General features: G+C 42.4%; 4 protein-coding genes across 4 annotated transcripts; 3 read left to right on the top strand and 1 right to left on the bottom strand.

Annotated features, from left to right (window-relative positions):
* Positions 1 to 422: 422 nt before the first annotated feature.
* On the top strand, positions 423 to 2,591 carry ora3.1 (olfactory receptor class A related 3, tandem duplicate 1; the record flags this gene model as incomplete). Its single annotated transcript, XM_079186325.1, has 4 exons — positions 423 to 689; positions 917 to 1,180; positions 1,890 to 2,135; positions 2,379 to 2,591. 4 exons carry the CDS (start codon positions 423 to 425, stop codon positions 2,589 to 2,591), a joined length of 990 nt encoding a protein of 329 aa, XP_079042451.1.
* A 922-nt stretch (positions 2,592 to 3,513) lies between these two features.
* On the bottom strand, positions 3,514 to 4,707 carry ora4 (olfactory receptor class A related 4; the record flags this gene model as incomplete). The annotated part of the gene is made up of 2 exons (XM_079186324.1): positions 3,514 to 4,536; positions 4,621 to 4,707. 2 exons carry the CDS (start codon positions 4,705 to 4,707, stop codon positions 3,514 to 3,516), a joined length of 1,110 nt encoding a protein of 369 aa, XP_079042450.1.
* Positions 4,708 to 7,003: 2,296 nt separating this feature from the next.
* Positions 7,004 to 8,053, top strand: fndc10 (fibronectin type III domain containing 10; the record flags this gene model as incomplete). Its single annotated transcript, XM_079186323.1, has 2 exons — positions 7,004 to 7,077; positions 7,303 to 8,053. The coding sequence occupies 2 exons, from the start codon at positions 7,004 to 7,006 to the stop codon at positions 8,051 to 8,053; spliced, it is 825 nt and encodes a 274-aa protein (XP_079042449.1).
* A 1,700-nt stretch (positions 8,054 to 9,753) lies between these two features.
* Positions 9,754 to 14,441, top strand: ssu72 (SSU72 homolog, RNA polymerase II CTD phosphatase). Its single transcript, XM_079156458.1, has 5 exons — positions 9,754 to 10,011; positions 10,871 to 11,014; positions 12,705 to 12,844; positions 13,029 to 13,147; positions 13,474 to 14,441. The coding sequence occupies exons 1-5, from the start codon at positions 9,932 to 9,934 to the stop codon at positions 13,573 to 13,575; spliced, it is 585 nt and encodes a 194-aa protein (XP_079012584.1). The 5' UTR covers positions 9,754 to 9,931; the 3' UTR covers positions 13,576 to 14,441.
* The last annotated feature ends 4,419 nt before the right edge of the window (positions 14,442 to 18,860 follow it).

Here is an 18,860-nt window from a genome sequence, read left to right as displayed (position 1 = left end):
GCTGATTAATCTCCTGTGGTTCATTAACCATTAGCCTCAAGATCCCTAAGGCATAACACATTGTGTTGCTTTTGGGCTTTCTGACAGCCGAACAGGGATTGTCTCACCCGACCGTAGCACAGCGACACCTCTGATGTCAGTTTTTTGTCGTGATGACACAGGTAGGATCACCTTCTTTCATTGGCTCCAAGTGGAGTGTCTTAAGGAGTGTCTTAAGTTATCTGACTGCATCCGCAAAGAATAAGAAGCACCAAATACCACTGGGGTTAATCTACTGGTGCATGACATGTGGGCAGCATGCTGGAGGATGGAAACTGAATTATATTTATCTGATGTACATTAAAATGAAGATGAAACATGCTTAAAGACTTTACATTCGCTGTTAAAACTTCATAGACAAGGTTGTTGAGAAAGTGGCTGCAATGGCCATGGAGGATGGAGAGACAATGCTTGTGGGAATGGGACTTCGTGTCTCTGTGTCCCCTGTGCAAACTACTTTCTACCTCTTCCTGGTGATTCTGGGCATCCTGGGTAATTCCACCGTTGTTGGGGTGATTGGTAAAAGTGTAATAACGGACCATGGTGGGGGACGTAACTCGGACATCATCATCATTAACATGGCGCTCTCTAACCTGCTAGTGTCTGTGATGAGGAACGTACCGCTTGTCATCTCAGATATCGGACTCGAGGTATGTGGTCTTTAAGATCAATGTTTTTTTACGATTGCCAACACACAAAGGGGTGACCCTTTCCTTAGTTCAAAAGTTATGTTGATTTATTGAGTGTACTTTAAAAAAAAAGGTGAATTAACAAAAAATTGGTGAAAGAGACCTCTTTGTATCTCCCGGAGATAAGTTTGATTACAGGATATTAGTGAAGAAATGTGTTAACATGCACCGGTCTCTTTCTTTTACAGCTGTACTCTTCCAAAGAGTGGTGTCAGATCCTCATGGGTGTCTGGGTGTGGCTGCGATCGGTCAATGTGTGGTCAACGCTCTTCCTCAGTGCGTTCCACCTCCAGACATTGAGGCGTGTGACTCCGACTATGGTGACCCGTAACGGGCCCCGGGGCTTTCCTAAGACCCTGCTACTGAGTCTGGCCCTCATCTGGCTTCTCAACTTTGTTTACTCCATTCCTGCTCATATCTTTTCCACTAATGGGGACGAGAACACCACAGAGGTGAGAGCCTGCTGCCACAGGAGGCTGCATTAGCTTAAGTTAAAGCCTTTCAGCCTATTTTCTACAATTCATGTATTTACATCACAGCTAGTCATTTTGTGCACCATGCTACTTTGTTATAGAAATGTTCTTTTACTTTTTTCTATTCGAGGCTGGTTCATTTCTGTATGGGATGAAAAATCAATGCACTTTTGAAACCTGCTTTCATTAACCCATCACAGTAAACAAGTGTGCATTTGTTTTTGTTAAAGTTATGTTATCTTAATGAGATTACATAAGTGATATCAGGTTATTTAATGCTGACTTGAAAAATAAGCTGCATTACCAAACGATAATGTAAAAATGTACCCCCCCAAAAAATAGTGCAGACCTATTAAATGAGACAACTGTGTAAAAAAGGCTTTCAGAAAATTGTGAGTAAAAATGTTACATTGTATCTAAGGAGTTAAAACTTGCAAAAACAATGTGATAGTCCCTTAAAATTTAGAGAAATGTTCTGTGGTGAGAAAAAAAATATTGAAACAAATGTTGTTACACTGGAGAAAAGGTTGCGGAAAGTACTAAAATAATGTAGATTATCAATATAGTGTAATAATGCTGTGTCAGAAGTAGACTTTCCTTCTGATATGGAGAGAATTCCTCTCCATAAATTGTTGACTAAATGTTTGTTCCACCCTCTTCCTCCTCCATCTTCCTCCTCCTATCTCAGACCCTGATGCTGGTGAGCAGCACAACGCGCCCCCTGCTGGGCTGTGTGTGGAACTTTCCCTCCATCTACAGCGGTCTGGCCTATGCGACCACATCGATGGTCATCCATGAAACTATCCCCATAATCCTAATGGCCTTCACCAACCTGGGCTCCCTCTACACACTCTACACCCACAGCAGGGTGCGGAGTTCAGCGGAAGATGCACCTGTCATAAAACGGGTGCCTGCTGAGAGACGAGCAGCCAAGGTGAGGAAGACAAGGCTGGAAGGGGGAGGTTTTTTGGTTGTGAAGAGCTCACTGAAGCCATGTTCATCATGAAGTTGAGTAGTGAATAGGTAATTAAAATGTTTCATTTAAAGCAGACTTGAGAGTTAATTTATGGACAGAGTCAGACAAACACATCAATTGTTTTACATTTTTATTGGCGTCAAAGTGAACATATTTCACTAGTTTCCCTTCCCTAATTCATTGTGTTGTGTGTTTCTCCAGGTGATTCTCACTCTCATAATGCTCTTCATAGCATCATGGGGAACCAGCATTATCTCTGTCAACTATTTCAACTACAACAGGGGCTCCTCTGCAGAGTTTCTTCTGGTCATTGCGCGTTTTGCCAACATCATCTTCATTGCAATGTCACCTGCTGTTCTGGCAGTTGGCCACCGGCGGCTGCGTTCTTTCGTCAAGTCTACACTCTCTTACTGACAGATCCCCTGTGCAGCTCACACAATACTGCTAATCATTAACTATTATTTGAACAATGTATCACTAAAAAACTCATTTAAAGGAGGCTTGTGGTTATAGGATTGAATATATTATGTTTCTCTCTGTAAACCTCCCTAAATGAGTGTGTGACTGTGGTTGGACGGAAAGGCAAAGTGCTAAAAGGTCATTTAGGGAACAAGAATTTACAAACTCAAATGCAAACTCAAATCTAGCCAACAATGCTATTTTCACCAGACCCCAACACACATATGTAGCCTACTGTAGGCTATCTATATTTTTACTAAACAAAACTGCGACTGAAAAGTGAAAATAAAAATGTAAAAAACAGCAAATAATAAGCTAACTAAGTGTAGAAAATAGGCTTCTCACAGAATACAGGGTGCAAATAAACATTCCGTAAAAGAAACCTCATAGCAACTCTTAACTCTTCCAAGGTTTCTCTTGTTTTTGTACTACATTTTTTTGAAGAGTTTTTCTTTGGTGTAGATTGGACTGAGTTTAAGCCATTGTAAAGTTTTTATTCTAGACTGTAACGCCTATTGAGACATTGTACCTGATATTGGCTGAAGCTCAAAGAATCAATAGAATACATCTCAGCTCAAAAAAACAACAAAGAAGCAATGATACATTGGATTGAAAAAAATAGTTTCAACAATAAAAGAAACCAAATCAGCTGCTTGATTACACTGTAATGATTTCTGACATAGCCAACATACTGTGTTTCACTTTGAATTGCATTAAATGGTTTAAAATAGCTCAAATAGCTCAAATAATACAGTGCTGTCCAGAGGAAACATGCAGTACCGTGCTTCTGATTAAAATGGATGATACATCCATGAATATATTTGGTAGACATTTTAATATGTTTCCAGTACTTCAATGCAGTCACACTTTGCTCCCATCACTTGTCTGCTTGAGCTTTGTCCTTCACTTTTATAACCGTCCTTTCTTTTTGAACAATGAAAACAGTTTGTTTTCCCCTCTTTCCTTTCGTCTCTGGGGACTTAACCCCCTCTTTAGTGTCCTCCTTGTGGCATTTAGGAACTCTAGACCACATCAGGATCATACTCAGGATCCTCTTCCTCAGCTTACCGTGTCCCAGGGCCACCACCATGGGACTGAATCCTACAAACAGCGAGGCAGAGAAGTGGGCCACAGTCAGCAGCCCTTCGGCGTGGTGTCCCCCATCATGGTTGTAGTACGTCACCGCAGCAACCTGTAGCGCCCAGCAGACCACAAAGAGCGACACCAGCGACATGATTACATGAGCTGCTTTGCGTTCAGTGGACACGTGTTTGTCCACCTCCTTGTGGGTTTCTCCTGACTCTACCCCTGAGGCAACAGCTCGGATGTGTTTTGCCAGAGCATGAAGTGTGGCCAGGTTGGTGCAAATCATCAGCACCAGTGGCAACACCTCATTAAGTGCGAGCGAAGAGGAGGCGAAGGCTGAGCCCTGTTGGTTGGAGGGGAACTCCCAGATACAGCCCAGGAGTGGCCTGGTGGTGCAGCTGATCACCATCAGCTCCACAGTGGCGTTGCCATGCACATGAGTGCTATATACAAGAGCTGGAATTGAGAAGGCCAGGTTTGCCCCCCACACCAGTCCCAGAACAATCCAAATCCGCCGTCTCTCCCTCTGCTGTGCCAGAGGTCCAGAGGTCATGTGCTGTCGCCTCAGGGTGGTGCAGTGGAAGACGCTAAGTGCTAGGGTCACCCAACAGCCCACAGCTCGCCACCACACCCACAGCAGCATGAAGATTCGGCACCAGCCCGGAGACAGAGTCACATCCAAGCCCAGGTCTGACACAAAGATGGGCACAGTGCGGAAAAGTGAGGTCAGCAGGTTGGCCACTGACAGGTGCACCAAAATAGTGTCAGAGGGAGGGAGGCTCCGAGATGGACTCTCAACGGCTGACTGAAACACCTGAGGGTATAAGCAAGACAAACTGAGAACAATCCAAGATATTCAGCTCAATCAACAGATAAAAGTCTCTACATATGTTCTCACCACATGGATGACCAAGATGTTTCCCAGGATGCCAGAAAAGACCAAGAGCCCAAACAGAATAGCGTCTACAGTGAGGACCTCTGACATGTCATCATCCTCTGCGTGGGGACATAGGTTGCCTTTTCTTTGTGCCAAGCATGTGTGTGAGATTCAGAGTGAAACATCAAGGCTTCACATGAACCACTACTGCTACTGATGGTCCTGGGGTCGTTTTATATCTGCACACACAGACAAACAAATAGATTTGTCACGCAGACGGTTTCATCTTTGCCGACCAGGCTCAAAGTCAATATTAGCATAATATGTTGATGCTTTGAGTGTAAACGCAGAGGCAGGCATTTTCCACGGTTTCTTTCCGCATCACCAACCAACTGCAAATGCAAGCTGTCTCTTGACCTAACTGATCGAATCAACAGGTGTGGGTCGCTGTTATTCGTAGTGTTCATAACAGCCTGTTCCAATTAAATTAAAACTTAACTTGAAACACATGTTGTGAAGGTCAATCTGCTCATTCATTTTTCAGTAGTAATTCTTAATGTTTTATAGTTTAGCCAAATAAAAACATAGCTCATGTCAGACCATTATACCATTAACTGCAGATTATGCAGACTTAACCAATTACCCGGCATGACTTTTAAAGGACAGGTTAGAGCTAAGTCAGTCCCACTGACACAGCATTTTCTCCTATTAGTCAGCTATTCATTCTCTCCCTTGGTACTTATTGTTTACTGAGTTGCCAAGATTCTCTCTTGGCATGAGGCAATTATTGCTTTGAATAATCTCACATAAGCACTCCTTAATTAAATGTATTATGGAGAACAATACATCCTGATCATACATTTTTTCCATTGTGCGTGCATGAGATTAAACTTGTTTTTTTTATTCCTACTGATCATTAAAGGTGCTCTTTGTTCATGATCATTTTATACAGAGAACATAATGCTCTAACCTCATTCAACAGTGATTAAGTATATAGTTGGGCTTTTTCGCCACGAGACCTCTCTAATCCACTGCATGTAAGAATGCTGCGTCTAAAGGGGATGGACAAAATGATAGCAACACCTGTACCAAACTGCAGTCTGATACACTCTGCCTTTATGAGTATTATAATTTCTGTTGAAGCTGTCAGAGGTCTTGGTATAATTTAGTGCTAACTTTTGAGGCTATAGTGTGAATATGCTTTTTTAAGTGTTTCTGTTATCATCATCTGAGCGGTGGATGAAATAACCTGAAGATCTCCTATTGCTAGAGTACTACAAGCTACTATCTTATGTACTACAAATTTACGGAAATAAGTTTAACCGAGGAAAAATCAGCAGCAACCACTGCAAATGATGTGTTCTGTTGTGAAAATGAGAGAATCCAAAAGTGAGGACAGAAACGCATGAGATCCAACCATCAATGGCAAATCATACAGAAAGAGACAGAAGGGCAACTCTAGTTTACAGAAAGTATAGATAAAATCAGAAGTAGTCCTTATCAGTAAATTACATCAAACCATTGTTAAACATTAAAGCATTTCAAAAATTTAGTTTTTGAGTCAATCTGAATCGACACTGATTCTGTTGATTTTTCTATGTTATAAAACAATGAGTAAAATTGATGATGATAGAATACTAAAATTGCTTTCATTGTTTTTAAAGCTTACTTTTTATGAGATGGATTTGGGTTGTGTCTGTAGGCGCTATTTGCACCGGTACGCCTACATCTCTGATCTCATGTGTGTGTACTCTGTCTGGGTGCGAGGGACCTGCAGGTGGGCAGCAAAGGCTTTAAACCAGGTTGGTTTAAACCTCCATCCGTCCGCGTTGACGGGAATCTGCTTGTTGTCTCCGTTATTGACAGACACCTGAAGCACTGTGTGGGATGATGACTCACAACCGACTGTTGATGACTACAAATATTTTTGTGCACGCACCCACGCTTCCAAGTACACCGCACCGCGCGCTCCTCTACGTGCACTCGAGCACCACAGGCATCAAAGCCTTCACGACAAGCCAGACAGGAAGAAGCGGGTCTTGATTGCACGATAGCCGGGGTCCTCTCGTCCCACCGAAACCAGTAAGTGATTTTTTTTTATAAATGCCTGTGAGTCGAAAGCTGCACTGAGATGACTTGTATCGCCGTTTAGGCTTTATTAACTTCACCCTGCAAGCTTATCCAAGGTCATACTCGGATCTCTTGCTGACAGGACGGCCGCGCGTGACTAAATGTTATTTCTGCCGCAGATGTATACCTGCTCCTCTCGCCCATGGACGAGCCGTGCTGTTTCGCATGGATTTCGTCGTGTGCGCTGAGGCAGAGCTGATCTTATGGCGGACATCAACCCGCCCTGTACCATCGCCCGTCTGATCCACTGAGAGAGAAAATAATTCGACTTGAGATGAAAAGCCAACAACGACCATCACTGCTCGCCCTATCAGCACTAGTGCTCTGCACATTACACCAGACAGCTGTGTCCCACAGATTTCATCGCAGCAGCTCTGCATCATCATCATCATCAACAACAACAACAACAACAACAACATCAGAGGCTAGAGGCAGGAATCATTTGGGGACCAAAAACTGGCTAAAACAGACTAACATTAGTTCTAACTATGGCAATCACCGCTACAAAAGTAGGCCATCGCCAAAGCTAAAAGAGGTAACAGGTCATGTGAATAGCTCCTCTCTCAACACTAGTGATATTACTACAGTGATATCTGAAAGATCTGGCAGGGCTTTAACCTGGAGCCCGGAGGACGGGGTGTCACCACTGTGTGCCTACCGAGTGACTGAGGGAGGCATCGGGGGGCAGCTGTGTTTTCGACACACACTGTCTGGGTACAAGTGTCATAAGGGAGACTGCAGGACAGTGGTGTCTTTGGGGAGTCTGGTGGCAAATATTCTCGTCAATGGCAGCGTACTGTTACAGTGGACCCGTGAGGAAGAATCCTCAACTACCGGCCCAGACATGAAGACAAAAGAGGCTGCAGCCGGTCAGACGAGCAGTGGGCATCCAGGGACGAATTCAACGAGAGAGGAAACTCTTCGATCAAACACTGTTTTCAGTGGCCGACGCCACAGGCGAGGAGGCTACGAGTTAAGCTGCTGGTGGAATGGAAGCTACACTCAGTTTGAGTGTGCTGGAGTCCATCTTGGATCTGGCTGCAGGGACTTCCTCCTGACTGAGCTGCATGAGAACATCCCCTACCGCATCTGCCTGCGCTCCCTGGTCCGCTCCGATGCAGCTCAGAAAGCAGACCAGCGGGACTGTGTCGAGTTTACCCTGCCACCGTCTGGGATGCAGGACATTGTGATTGCCATGACTACGGTTGGGGGAGCTATTTGCGTGATGCTGGTCATCATCTGCTTGCTGGTGGCGTACATCACAGAAAACATCATGAGCCCCACGACACAGCACACATACTACCGCACGCACTCACGTCACTGATGTTGGCGTCACTGTTAAATAAAACAGCGTCCATTTAACATCCATGATGACCATATTTAATCTCACATTCATCAACTCACTGTCACTAATATTTACTTTCTAATCAGCCACATACTGATATACATATCCTGTTAGGACTGAATTAAAGCACAAACTACTGTGGCTCTGCAAATAACATGCCATGTCAACCTCTGCGAGGATGCACTGAACCAAATGTACTAATAACCTGCATTTACTATCATCCAGTAGTTTACTGTGTTATGTTTTTGTTCAGGGTTTGTTTGTGATTGAGTGTGTCAATCTGAATGCTGGCAGCATTTATACGGCAATACAATTAATGAAATTATGAAATGGCTTTTAGTGCATCAGAAACAGCAGTTTTTGTTAAATGTGCAGCCTGTGAAAGTGTCCAGACATGTGCTGTCCTTGCTGTGGCAGGAAAATAAATCATTACTGAATTTATTTTGTATCCACTTGACTAAACCATCCCATCTTCTGTTTTTGCTTTTGCCTCCAGTATGTATTTGTACCATTTTGTGAAGGGCAATACAATCTGGAGTACAATCTCCACTGTGACAAACATCTTGAGTTATAATGCCTTTATGTCCTGCTGTCAGTGAATAAAGTACCATGAGGTCATTTGTAATACTGTACAGCTGTCCTTGTTTTTCTCCTTGTGTGATAGACAGTGTGTGCATGTGTTCGTCCTTACATTCTTGGACAATTTTCAAGGATCAACAACAGACAGGAATTCAGAATATATGTATAAACACAAACCCTCCTTATAGCTGTCTGATGCAGGTCAGTCACTGGGGCTTGATCTGAGGTCTGTGTGTTTCTGGATGGTAGAACTGATATAGTGGTTTGAAAATGAGGTGATCTCAAGGTATGCATCATACCATCATACATCATCATACATAAGATGGATCAACGAATAAGTCCAGTGGGAAGAATCTACACACTAAAGCACAATATGACATAGTTAAACAAACAAACCAAACATACTGCTATCATATACACTGTGCAGATGCAGTATCATCCACATGAATGCTGAGGAATGTATACAACCGTATCAAACTCACGGAGGTAGATTTTAAAGAGTGAAAACATGCAGTTGTCTTTTCACCTCTACTTTTTCTACGAATGGATAAAGATACTAATACGAACTAAACTCAAAATGTCGGTGTCGAGCACCATGTGTACCTACAACACTGTAAACGCATTGTCAACTTAAATATAAGTTAAGAGGTTATTTCAATTTACATTATTTACCTTTTATTCTATATAGTGCTTTATTTACATTTGAAATAGCATTCTATTCGAATTCTTCATATATTTCTTTATAAAATCAACTTTAACATACAAACCCCCCCCCCGGTGGGATCAATAAAGTATTCTGATGATGTATTTTTCACTCCTTTGTTTCGGCTGAAGGTTCAGTATTTACTTCTTTCACCCTTCTTTAGGAATCACAATGTGCTCTTATATTTGGTAAATGTTCTGGGTGTTCTGATGGTCACTTTGAATGTAGTAAAAAAAACATGCATTTCGAGGCAAATCATATTATTCAAACGCATTTTCTATTTACTGACGTCACGTCAGCGTCGCTACATGTTTCCGCGTTCCAGGCAGCAAACTCCGCCCTCAAATGACATCACTTCATAAAGCCGTTGCACACCAACGGGTCGCCGCCATTTTAACTTCCTGCATCACAAGAAGACGAGCAAATCGCACAGTATTTGGACTCGAAAACGTTTTCTCATTTAGTGTACCAACAGGGGTTTGTCTTGTTTGTTTTTCTTACAGGGATCGAACCCACGACATCCGTGTAGTTTGTGACCGCTCGTGTGTCGGTTAGTGGTCAGCCGGAGAGTCGCAATGCCGAGCCACCCGCTGCGTGTAGCGGTTGTGTGCTCGAGCAACCAGAACCGCAGTATGGAAGCGCACAGTATCCTCAGGTAAAGACGAGCCGCCGGGAAGGAAAACAAAAGGAAAAAAACCCACCACGAAGTGAAGCCGGTCTTTGTGCGGGTTTGAGCCGTTTGTGAGCCGGTCACGAGTGACGCCGACACGGTGACAGACCGACAAAACAGACGGTCCGTCGGGCCTCATCCGCGGTTAACAATGGACTCGCTCCTTTCTAGCGTCACACCGGGGCTACTGCGTGCTTTAAAACGCTGGCTTCTGATTATGTTTCAGGTTTGCGGTTACCTGAAGTGAATATTCACACAGATTTAGTTTTCTCACAGATTGAACGCTTTTCAATAGACCGGCCCAAGTTTTTTTTATTCTTCTTCTCCCACATGTTGACTAGAGTGCCCCCTGTAGGGAATAATCCGGAAGGGAGCAACTGCAGCTTGTGCAACATCGTGTTTTTACCAGCTGTGATCAGTACACTTTATTCACACACCATTGAGAAAGACTGCGGAGAGTTATTAGTTTTTAAAGCGACGGTGTGTATCGGTTTGGAGGCTTCCGGGACATTTCACACTTTAGCTCAATGGCTGTTTATTTTGTTATCTGAAAGCAGCGCATCTCTGTCTGCAGACTGATCCACAGACCAAGAAGCCTCTCATTGACAGTCACCCTAATGGTGAACTAAAGTGAATCTCTTATGTAGTGGGAGACTAGGTGAAATGCAATGATTTCTGTGATATAAACCGAACCATGTTATACATTTAATTGATATATCTTGTTTTTGTGGAGGCAATTTGAAAATCTGACTTAGTTGGTTACTCTTATACTTTTTCTTGTGTCCAATGTTTATTCCACATGTGGTATGTAATTTATTGTCTTGTCCTTTTTTCACCTTTGCAGCAAACGTGGATTTGACGTGCGTTCATTTGGGACGGGGTCTCACGTGAAGCTACCCGGTCCTGCCCCGGATAAACCAAATGTGTACGACTTCAAAACAACATATATACAGATGTACAACGACTTGGTCCGCAAGGACAAGGAACTGTATCCCCCTTCTCACTCACATTTCCACACACGCACGTTCACACTGTATTGTGGAAGCCAGATAAGTAGACACACGGCCCGAGCAGCGGTACGTGTGTGTGGTGTTTAGAGATTAGGGATGGCATTTGAACGGCACAGCAGACGGGACTGCAACGATGAGTAAATCACATGCAGGGGTTTTAAAATGTGTTACGGATGTATGCTTTATGAAGCCCACGATATACAGGGGGGCACATTGCAATACAACAGCAAGTGAAGATCATGAGTTTTTGTTGGGGCAATTAGATTTAAAATGATACTATTAAAACCTTAGTTTATGGTGTTGAATGTCTGTATTTACAGGGGTTTTCATGGTACCACTGTTCTTCCTTGCAAGCGCAGTTTTCCTGTTTTTCAATATGAATCTTTTCCCATTTTAACAAAAGATATTTTTGCAGCTCGAGTAACGGATCGGTAGACTCACTTGTCTTTGTTAATTGTTTAACTGAATCGCTGGTGCATCAGTAATTCATTCTGTACAACTGTCGGGTGAACGTATACAGAAATCTGACCACAGGAGAGAACTATGAGCAAAGAAGAACAGTGGTGACACGTAGACGGCAGACTGAAGCAGGACATTAACCAAAGTTTGTCAACGCAAACGTCAAGAAGCCTGTAAGAGACACAAACATTGTAGTAGTGAGTGATTTCAACCGCATTCTCTTTCCATGTGCGTACATTTGTGTTCATCAAACTTATTGTTCCTGTCAATAAGTGCTGACAGGTGGAGCTTTTTTGGGTTGACAAAGTTCAAATAACCCATGTTTCTATTATCAGTTTAATGTTAAATATTTTACGGCTTCTTTTAGTCCTCGAATACCTCACATTATTCTTCAGATAGTTGCTTTGTTTAATTAAAGACGAGGCTAACTGTAGGACTAGTTCAGGCTTTTTGTGGCCATCGAGGCTTAACACTAGGAGAGATGTGTCTAACCAACGTTTTACTTATTTATTTTACTGTATTTCAGGTGTAAATTTTGCCAACCCACGGTAGGTTGTCTTTACTGGATTGTGAACCAGCTGCTCTGTAAATCTGAATGTATTGTGAATAGAAGATGTACATGCTGCCTCTATGCAACTATTACTGCAATCATTTGTTGTATTCTTGCAACTTTGCATGGATGTCTTCAAAATATAGTCCATTATTGTAGACAATTCACCATGGTGGTTGGTCTTTTTTTAATTTATATATTTGGCAATGTCTTGTGTATGGCCATGTAGTGACAGACTTCTTTTGGATACATTTGAGAAACACGTAGGAATATTGGACAGACCATAACATCTGTATTAAGGACCACAAACACGTCTGCTGGCCAGTATCAGTATGGCCCTTTAACATTTACCGGCATCGCCCTGAAATGTCATAGTTGGTAGTTTCTCCAGACACCACTAGAGGATGCTGCAGTTCATCTAATTCAAACACTTCAAGTACCATTCAAGTGTTTTCTCCACAATGCAAACAAGATACGCCGCCTCATTCAGACAAATTAATATACAATTTCAGTTTCAGGCAGTCTTATTAGTTTTTTTGGTATTTTTCAGTGTATTCATTGAAATCCTGTCTCTGATAGTGTAATGAGTTCATGTGTTGTATTACTTTGGAAGTGTTTCTCTCGCTCCTGCTTTGTTCCTTGACCTCCTACCTCTTCAGATACACACAGAATGGCATCCTGCACATGCTGGACCGCAACAAGCGCATCAAATCAAAGCCGGAGCGCTTTCAAAACTGCAAGGACAAGTTCGACCTGGTCATCACCTGCGAAGAGAGAGTCTATGACCAAGTGCTGGAGGGTGAGGCTTCTCATAAGAAATGTTCAATCACTGAAGGAATGTAGTCGGTCACTCAGAGCCTCCTGCAAGTACTGATTTCATACTACTTGCCCCACAATTATTTGTATGCAGACCCAAGTTTTTACTCCCAACACTTCTGATTGTGTGGCACACAATTTCTCTTTCGTCTGTTGTTGCTCCCCAGATCTGAATTCAAGAGAGCAGGAGACTCTGCAGCCTGTTCACGTCATTAATGTAGACATTCAGGATAACCACGAGGAAGCCACGCTGGGCGCCTTCCTCATCTGTGAGCTGTGTCAATGTGTGAGTGTCTCCTCCTGGGATTCTTAAATGCTGTTGAACACACTGGGGGCATAGTACAGACATTCTGTTACCAAAGTCATTTACGACACTGTGGTTAAATAATGAAAAAGGATGCATTTGAAAGTAATCTGAATAAAACTGTCTTTTAAGTATGACATAATCTGCCCTCCAGTATATTCCCATAATAGGGGCTTCAGTGGTCGCATAATGAAAATGCTACAAAAAGGGTGCTATAGATTAAAACATGGCGTGCAGATTGATTAGAGTTCATCGGTGCTAATGAGCTGTGTGTGTGTATTTAATGTGTTGTTCCTCCTCCCCTGCAGATCCAGCACACTGAGGACATGGAGGATGAGATGGATGAGCTCATACAGGAGTTTGAGGAGAAGAGCAACAGGCCTTTTTTTCACACCGTCTGTTTCTACTGATACACAATAGAAATTTTGCAATAAACAGTCTCGGATTACAAGCAATCAAACAGTAGTATATGGAGAGACACACACACACATATACACACACTTGTTACTCCTCAGTCCTGTACAGAAGAGTCCATACACATTGTGTGCCTACACAGCCACACTTACACACACACAGCTTTGGGTTAGGACCTAACAAATGGCTGCTGTTGGACGTATTGGTGACGAGTTTCTCCTCTATGCAGAGGACGGACACGCTGCTCTCACTCTGCCTTTATTTCTGCGGCTCAAGGTCCGGCCAAGGTCCTCCCTCCATCCCAGTCCAGTGAAATCACTCAACCATGTCTCCTCAGGGAGAGCCATAACACCCCCACCCCTGACTCAACCACTGCTTTACCGGTCCCTCTCTTTTTGTTCAGTGCAGCATATTAATGCTGATTTTTTTTAGTTTTCTCCAGATGATATATAATTGTAATTCATTTAAGCATATTTGTCAGATTTTTATTCCTGACTTCGGACAGTGTAAATGTGTGTCTTGGGGTCAGCAGGAGAATTATTTGAACTGAATGCGTGTTTTTTTTGTGCAACCATGTGTTGTAGATTAGTTTGGATTCTGTTGAAGTGGATGGGCTGATAATGAATAACCAAACCTAGACCTCTCTGAGGCTCTCCTCCAGTGTGTTTCCAATATAATGTGTTGATTCTTATTTAAAGTCGGATATGCTGTTTTTCAGAGCATAGTACTTTCTTTTTTTTTTTTCTTTTGTAAATGTTAAAGAATTCAAGCATTGTAATTATTTGCAAACTGCGAGCTCAGCTCAGAGTGCCTGATTTTTTTCTGTATGTACATATGAATCCTCTAAAGAAAGAAACGTCTCTAAGAAACGTGTCACGACTCTTTATTTGCTTTGTGATGTAAAATGAGTATTGTTACACAGAACTATCAGCATTCAGTTACATCAATTAACCAATCAAGCTCACTATGATAGCTTATGGAGCCGATAGAAGATAATAGTAACGCTAAAAAGAAATGGAAGGTTTATTTTAGGTGTTGTCAGATATAATGGGGCTTTGTCTTACCTTAAACTACTTCATTAGTAGCATTAAGCGACCGTTAGTTTAAAAAAAAAAATAACAGTTACAGTTCGAATTGACAGCTAACGTTGGTGTCTTTACGACAAAAAGTAACCATGACAAGTCATTTCGTTTATTACGACGACTGGTTAACATCACCGACTCTCGGTGGTGCTGAGAGCTGTAGGGCTGAAGGACAGCCACGCGATGAGAGCAGTTCTATCATTTATCTACACGTGTCTTCTCCACACGGTCCTTTAAACAGTTGTCTACAGGAGTGGTCGCCAACCAGTCGATCTCGGAGACTTTCCCTGTCGCTCTCCAAAATAAAATAAAAATAAATTCAAGAAAAAGAAATCATGTGCCTTTATTTTGAAGGGGATTTTGTCTGCAGCCTGTCTGCTTATCATCTCCGCTTGTGTGCACGTCTCAGAACGCGCAACTGGTGGGCCCCACCGAGGCGGGTCTATGAAGCAGTTTAGCCAATTGCTTATTAAAGATATAAATGAGTGACATACAATTTAGCCAATCAGCGTCCTCAAATAGATTCAGAGTGGGGCATAAATGATTTGGCCCCAAGCTGCGCGTTCTCGTCAGGAGAAGTCTCTACAGGCGAGCATGAGCGCCGGCGCGAGCACTGCTCCTCCAAGACCCGTTTGAGAGGAGAAGTTTGGCGGAGATTCTGCAGTTAAAGAGCTGATCCCAGATCAGCCTGACCTTACAATCAGACAGCAGACTAGCGGGAAAGGGAAGCAGTACATGAAGCTTCTCTACTAGCTGTACCAGACAGGTTTGGCTAGCTGGATGCAGTCATGCTAATAACTTATTTAGCTTTTTAAAACAACGGGGACAGATCCAGCACGGACAGTTAGTGAGTGAGGGATGAGGAGGTAAGGAAACATGAGAACACCAGGGTAGGGAGTGAGGGATGAGGAGGTAAGGAAACATGAGAACACCAGGGTAGGGAGTGAGGGGTGAGGAGGTAAGGAAACATGAGAACACCAGGGTAGGGAGTGAGGGATAAGGAGGTAAGGAGACAGACACCTCACAGACTGCCTCAGACTGGCTGTCTGTGCTTATGAGCCGAACTACAAGGCGGTGTTCACTCACAGCATCACACTGACTTGAGTCACATGACTTCTGATGGCATTGTGATGGGACACAGAGCTGAACTGCACTTACATTAGTTGCACTGACTGAGAATTGTGTCAGTGTTGTGTTGTAACGTCAGTTGATAAATACAACAGTTAATATTGGTAGTTCATCCAGCCTGCTCATTGCAAATGTGTTTTTTCTTGTTCATATTGTGTGCGGTTAACAAATAATTTCCTTTTTATGTTGCACTGAAATTAAGTCATTTAGTGTGTTCTTGGTCACATCAATTTGAAAGCTGGACCAAAGTGTTTGATTTCATTCAATTACAATTAGGCCAAATAAAAAGCCTCAAGTTGTAAGTACAGTCTGGACAGTCTTTTTCTCTCAACGCCTCAGTAAGTAGCTCTTGCCTGTCACCAAGGCAGAGGTCAGGGATCTTGGGCTTAAAAAGGTTGGTGACCACTGTTATAGACACTCTGTTTTTTTTATTTTTATATTCCTAATATTTGTAAGACTGGAATGTATCTATATCTATATATACATATATATACACACACAGGACTGTCTCAGAGAATTAGAATATTGTGATAAAGTTCTTTATTTTCTGTAATGCAATTAAAAAAACAAAAATGTCATGCATTCTGGATTCATTACAAATCAACTGAAATATTGCAAGCCTTTTATTCTTTTAATATTGCTGATTATGGCTTACAGCTTAAGAAAACTCAAAAATCCTATCTCTAAATATTAGAATATTTCCTCAGACCAAGTAAAAAAAAAGATTTATAACAGCAAAACAAAATCAAACATTTGAAAATGTCCATTAATGCACCCAGTACTTGGTTGGGAATCCTTTTGCACGGATTACTGCATCAATGCGGCGTGGCATGGAGGCAATCAGCCTGTGGCATTGCTGAGGGTTTATGGATGCCCAGGATGCTTCAATAGCGGCCTTTAGCTCATTTGCATTGTTGGGTCTGGTGTCTTTCAGCTTCTTCTTCATAATACCCCACAAATTCTCTATGGGGTTCAGGTCAGGGGAATTGGCAGGCCAATCGAGGACAGTAATGCCATGGTCAGTACACCAGTTACTGGTGGTTTTGGCACTGTGGGCAGGTGCCAGATCATGCTGGAAAATGAAATTCTCACCCCCATAGAGCTTTTCAGCAGACGGAAGCATGTAGTCCTCTAAAATCTCTTGGTACACAGCTGCATTTACTCTGGACTTGATGAAACACAGTGGACCAACACCAGCAGCTGACATGGCTCCCCAAACCATCACTGACTGTGGGAACTTCACACTGGATTTCAAGCAACTTGGATTTTGCGCCTCTCCAGCCTTTCTCCAGACTCTGGCGCCTTGACTTCCAAATGAAATACAACACTTGCTTTCGTCTGAAAAGAGGACTTTGGACCACTCTGCAACTGTCCAGTGCTTCTTTTCCATAGCCCAAGTCAGACGCTTCTTCCGTTGTCTTGAGTTCAGAAGTGGCTTGACCATGGGAATACGGCTATTGTAGCCCATTTCCCGGACACGTCTGTGAACAGTGGCTTTTGATACCTGGACTCCAGCTTCAGTCCACTGTCTTTGAAGCTCCCCCAAATTCTGGAAGTGACTCTTCTTCACAATGCTGTTAAGGCTGCGGTCATCTCTCTTGGTTGTGCAGCGTTTCCTGCCACATTTCCCCCTTCCAACAGACGTTTTGTGGATGTGCTTTGAAATTGCACTCTGTGAACAGCTTGCTCTCTGAGAAATTTCTTTTTGTGTCTTACCCTCCTGATGGAGGGTGTCAATGATGGTCCTCTGGACAGCAGTCAGATCAGCAGTCTTCCCCATACTTCTGATGAACCAAGCTGAGTGTTTTTCAAGGCTCAGGAAACCCTTGCAGGTATTTCGAGTTAATTAGACGATTCAAGTGATTTAAATTGGTTAAATTGACCACAGATATTTAACTTTCACATATGGATTCTCATAAGATCTGCCCTATGATTTCTTTCATTGTCTCTCCTCTCTGTGTCACGGTGTGGGTACATCTCACTGGAGCAAGGAAACGTATCAAAATACCGTTATCTGATTGGCTAAACTGCATCACGTGACGTGCTTAGCTTCTTATCACCCTCTACGTACCAACGTACATTTATAACAAATACCACACATATTACACGTAATCAGCGTTGCATATGTGTCAAACTCTATCTGTAATGTAACGTTACTGGAGGACGGAGCCTCTCCCAGCTGTTAGCAGACTGTTGTGCTAGCAGGCGAGTGAGCTGTACCCAGCATGCAGTTCGGCGGTGAAAGTTTATAAATGTACAATTATTAGTGTTACAAATTGTTTATGTGTCACAGACTGTTGTGTTGTGGTGTTTTGCTCTGTTAAAGAGCGTTAGTTGTGGGTTGTTAATTGTTATAAAGTTATAAAGTTATGACCATGACTAGGGGTCCGTCTCAATACAGATAAGATAACTAGCTCCAAAGAGAAAGCTTTGGGTGGCAAACACCATCTTTAGCAGCCTGTTGACGACTGTCAACAATGTTCTGGCTTTGCACCGGTATGACGGTATATGAAAAATTCATATCATACGGGAAATTAATACCGCCCAGCACTACCTACTGGTATACTTTTCATGATATTCTAATATTTAGAGATAGGATATTTGAGTTTTCTTAAGCTGTAAACCATAATCAGCAATATTAAAAGAATAAAAGGCTTGCAATATTTCAGTTGATTTGTAATGAATCCAGAATGCATGACATTTTTGTTTTTTTAATTGCATTACAGAAAATAAAGAACTTTATCACAATATTCTAATTTTCTGAGACAGTCCTGTATACATATATTATATAGGAAAGGTAAATATCAGTAATTTAATTGACCACACGGATCAGGGTGGCTTACCACCTCTGCTAATTATACAACACATGTAATTATTGTATCTCTTTCTTAGACTCATAAAACGTCAAATGTATCTGATTAAAAATGTATTATTACGCAAACAACGCTGTTTTTCTTAAATTCTGAATATTTGACTGTTTTTAGACTAAGGGGGTGTGAATATATTAGATTTTGATATATGTCTTTCATCATGGGTTTATTTTTGTCTCTACTGTGCTAATCTTCTGCAGG

This window comes from Pholis gunnellus (assembly GCF_910591455.1).
Source record: "Pholis gunnellus genome assembly, chromosome: 3".
NCBI classification, from domain to species: domain Eukaryota; kingdom Metazoa; phylum Chordata; class Actinopteri; order Perciformes; family Pholidae; genus Pholis; species Pholis gunnellus.
Note: the sequence above shows the minus strand (reverse complement) of the source record. Positions and strands in the feature narration are given on the sequence as shown.

Bases quoted from the DNA above. Each gene is read 5' to 3' on its own strand.
- ssu72 (XM_079156458.1), top strand. From the start codon at position 9,932: ATGCCGAGCCACCCGCTGCGTGTAGCGGTTGTGTGCTCGAGCAACCAG. The intron at 10,012-10,870 runs GTAAAGACGAGC...TCACCTTTGCAG, and splicing joins GAAGCGCACAGTATCCTCAG to CAAACGTGGATTTGACGTGC. The intron at 13,148-13,473 runs GTGAGTGTCTCC...CCTCCCCTGCAG, and splicing joins TCTGTGAGCTGTGTCAATGT to ATCCAGCACACTGAGGACAT.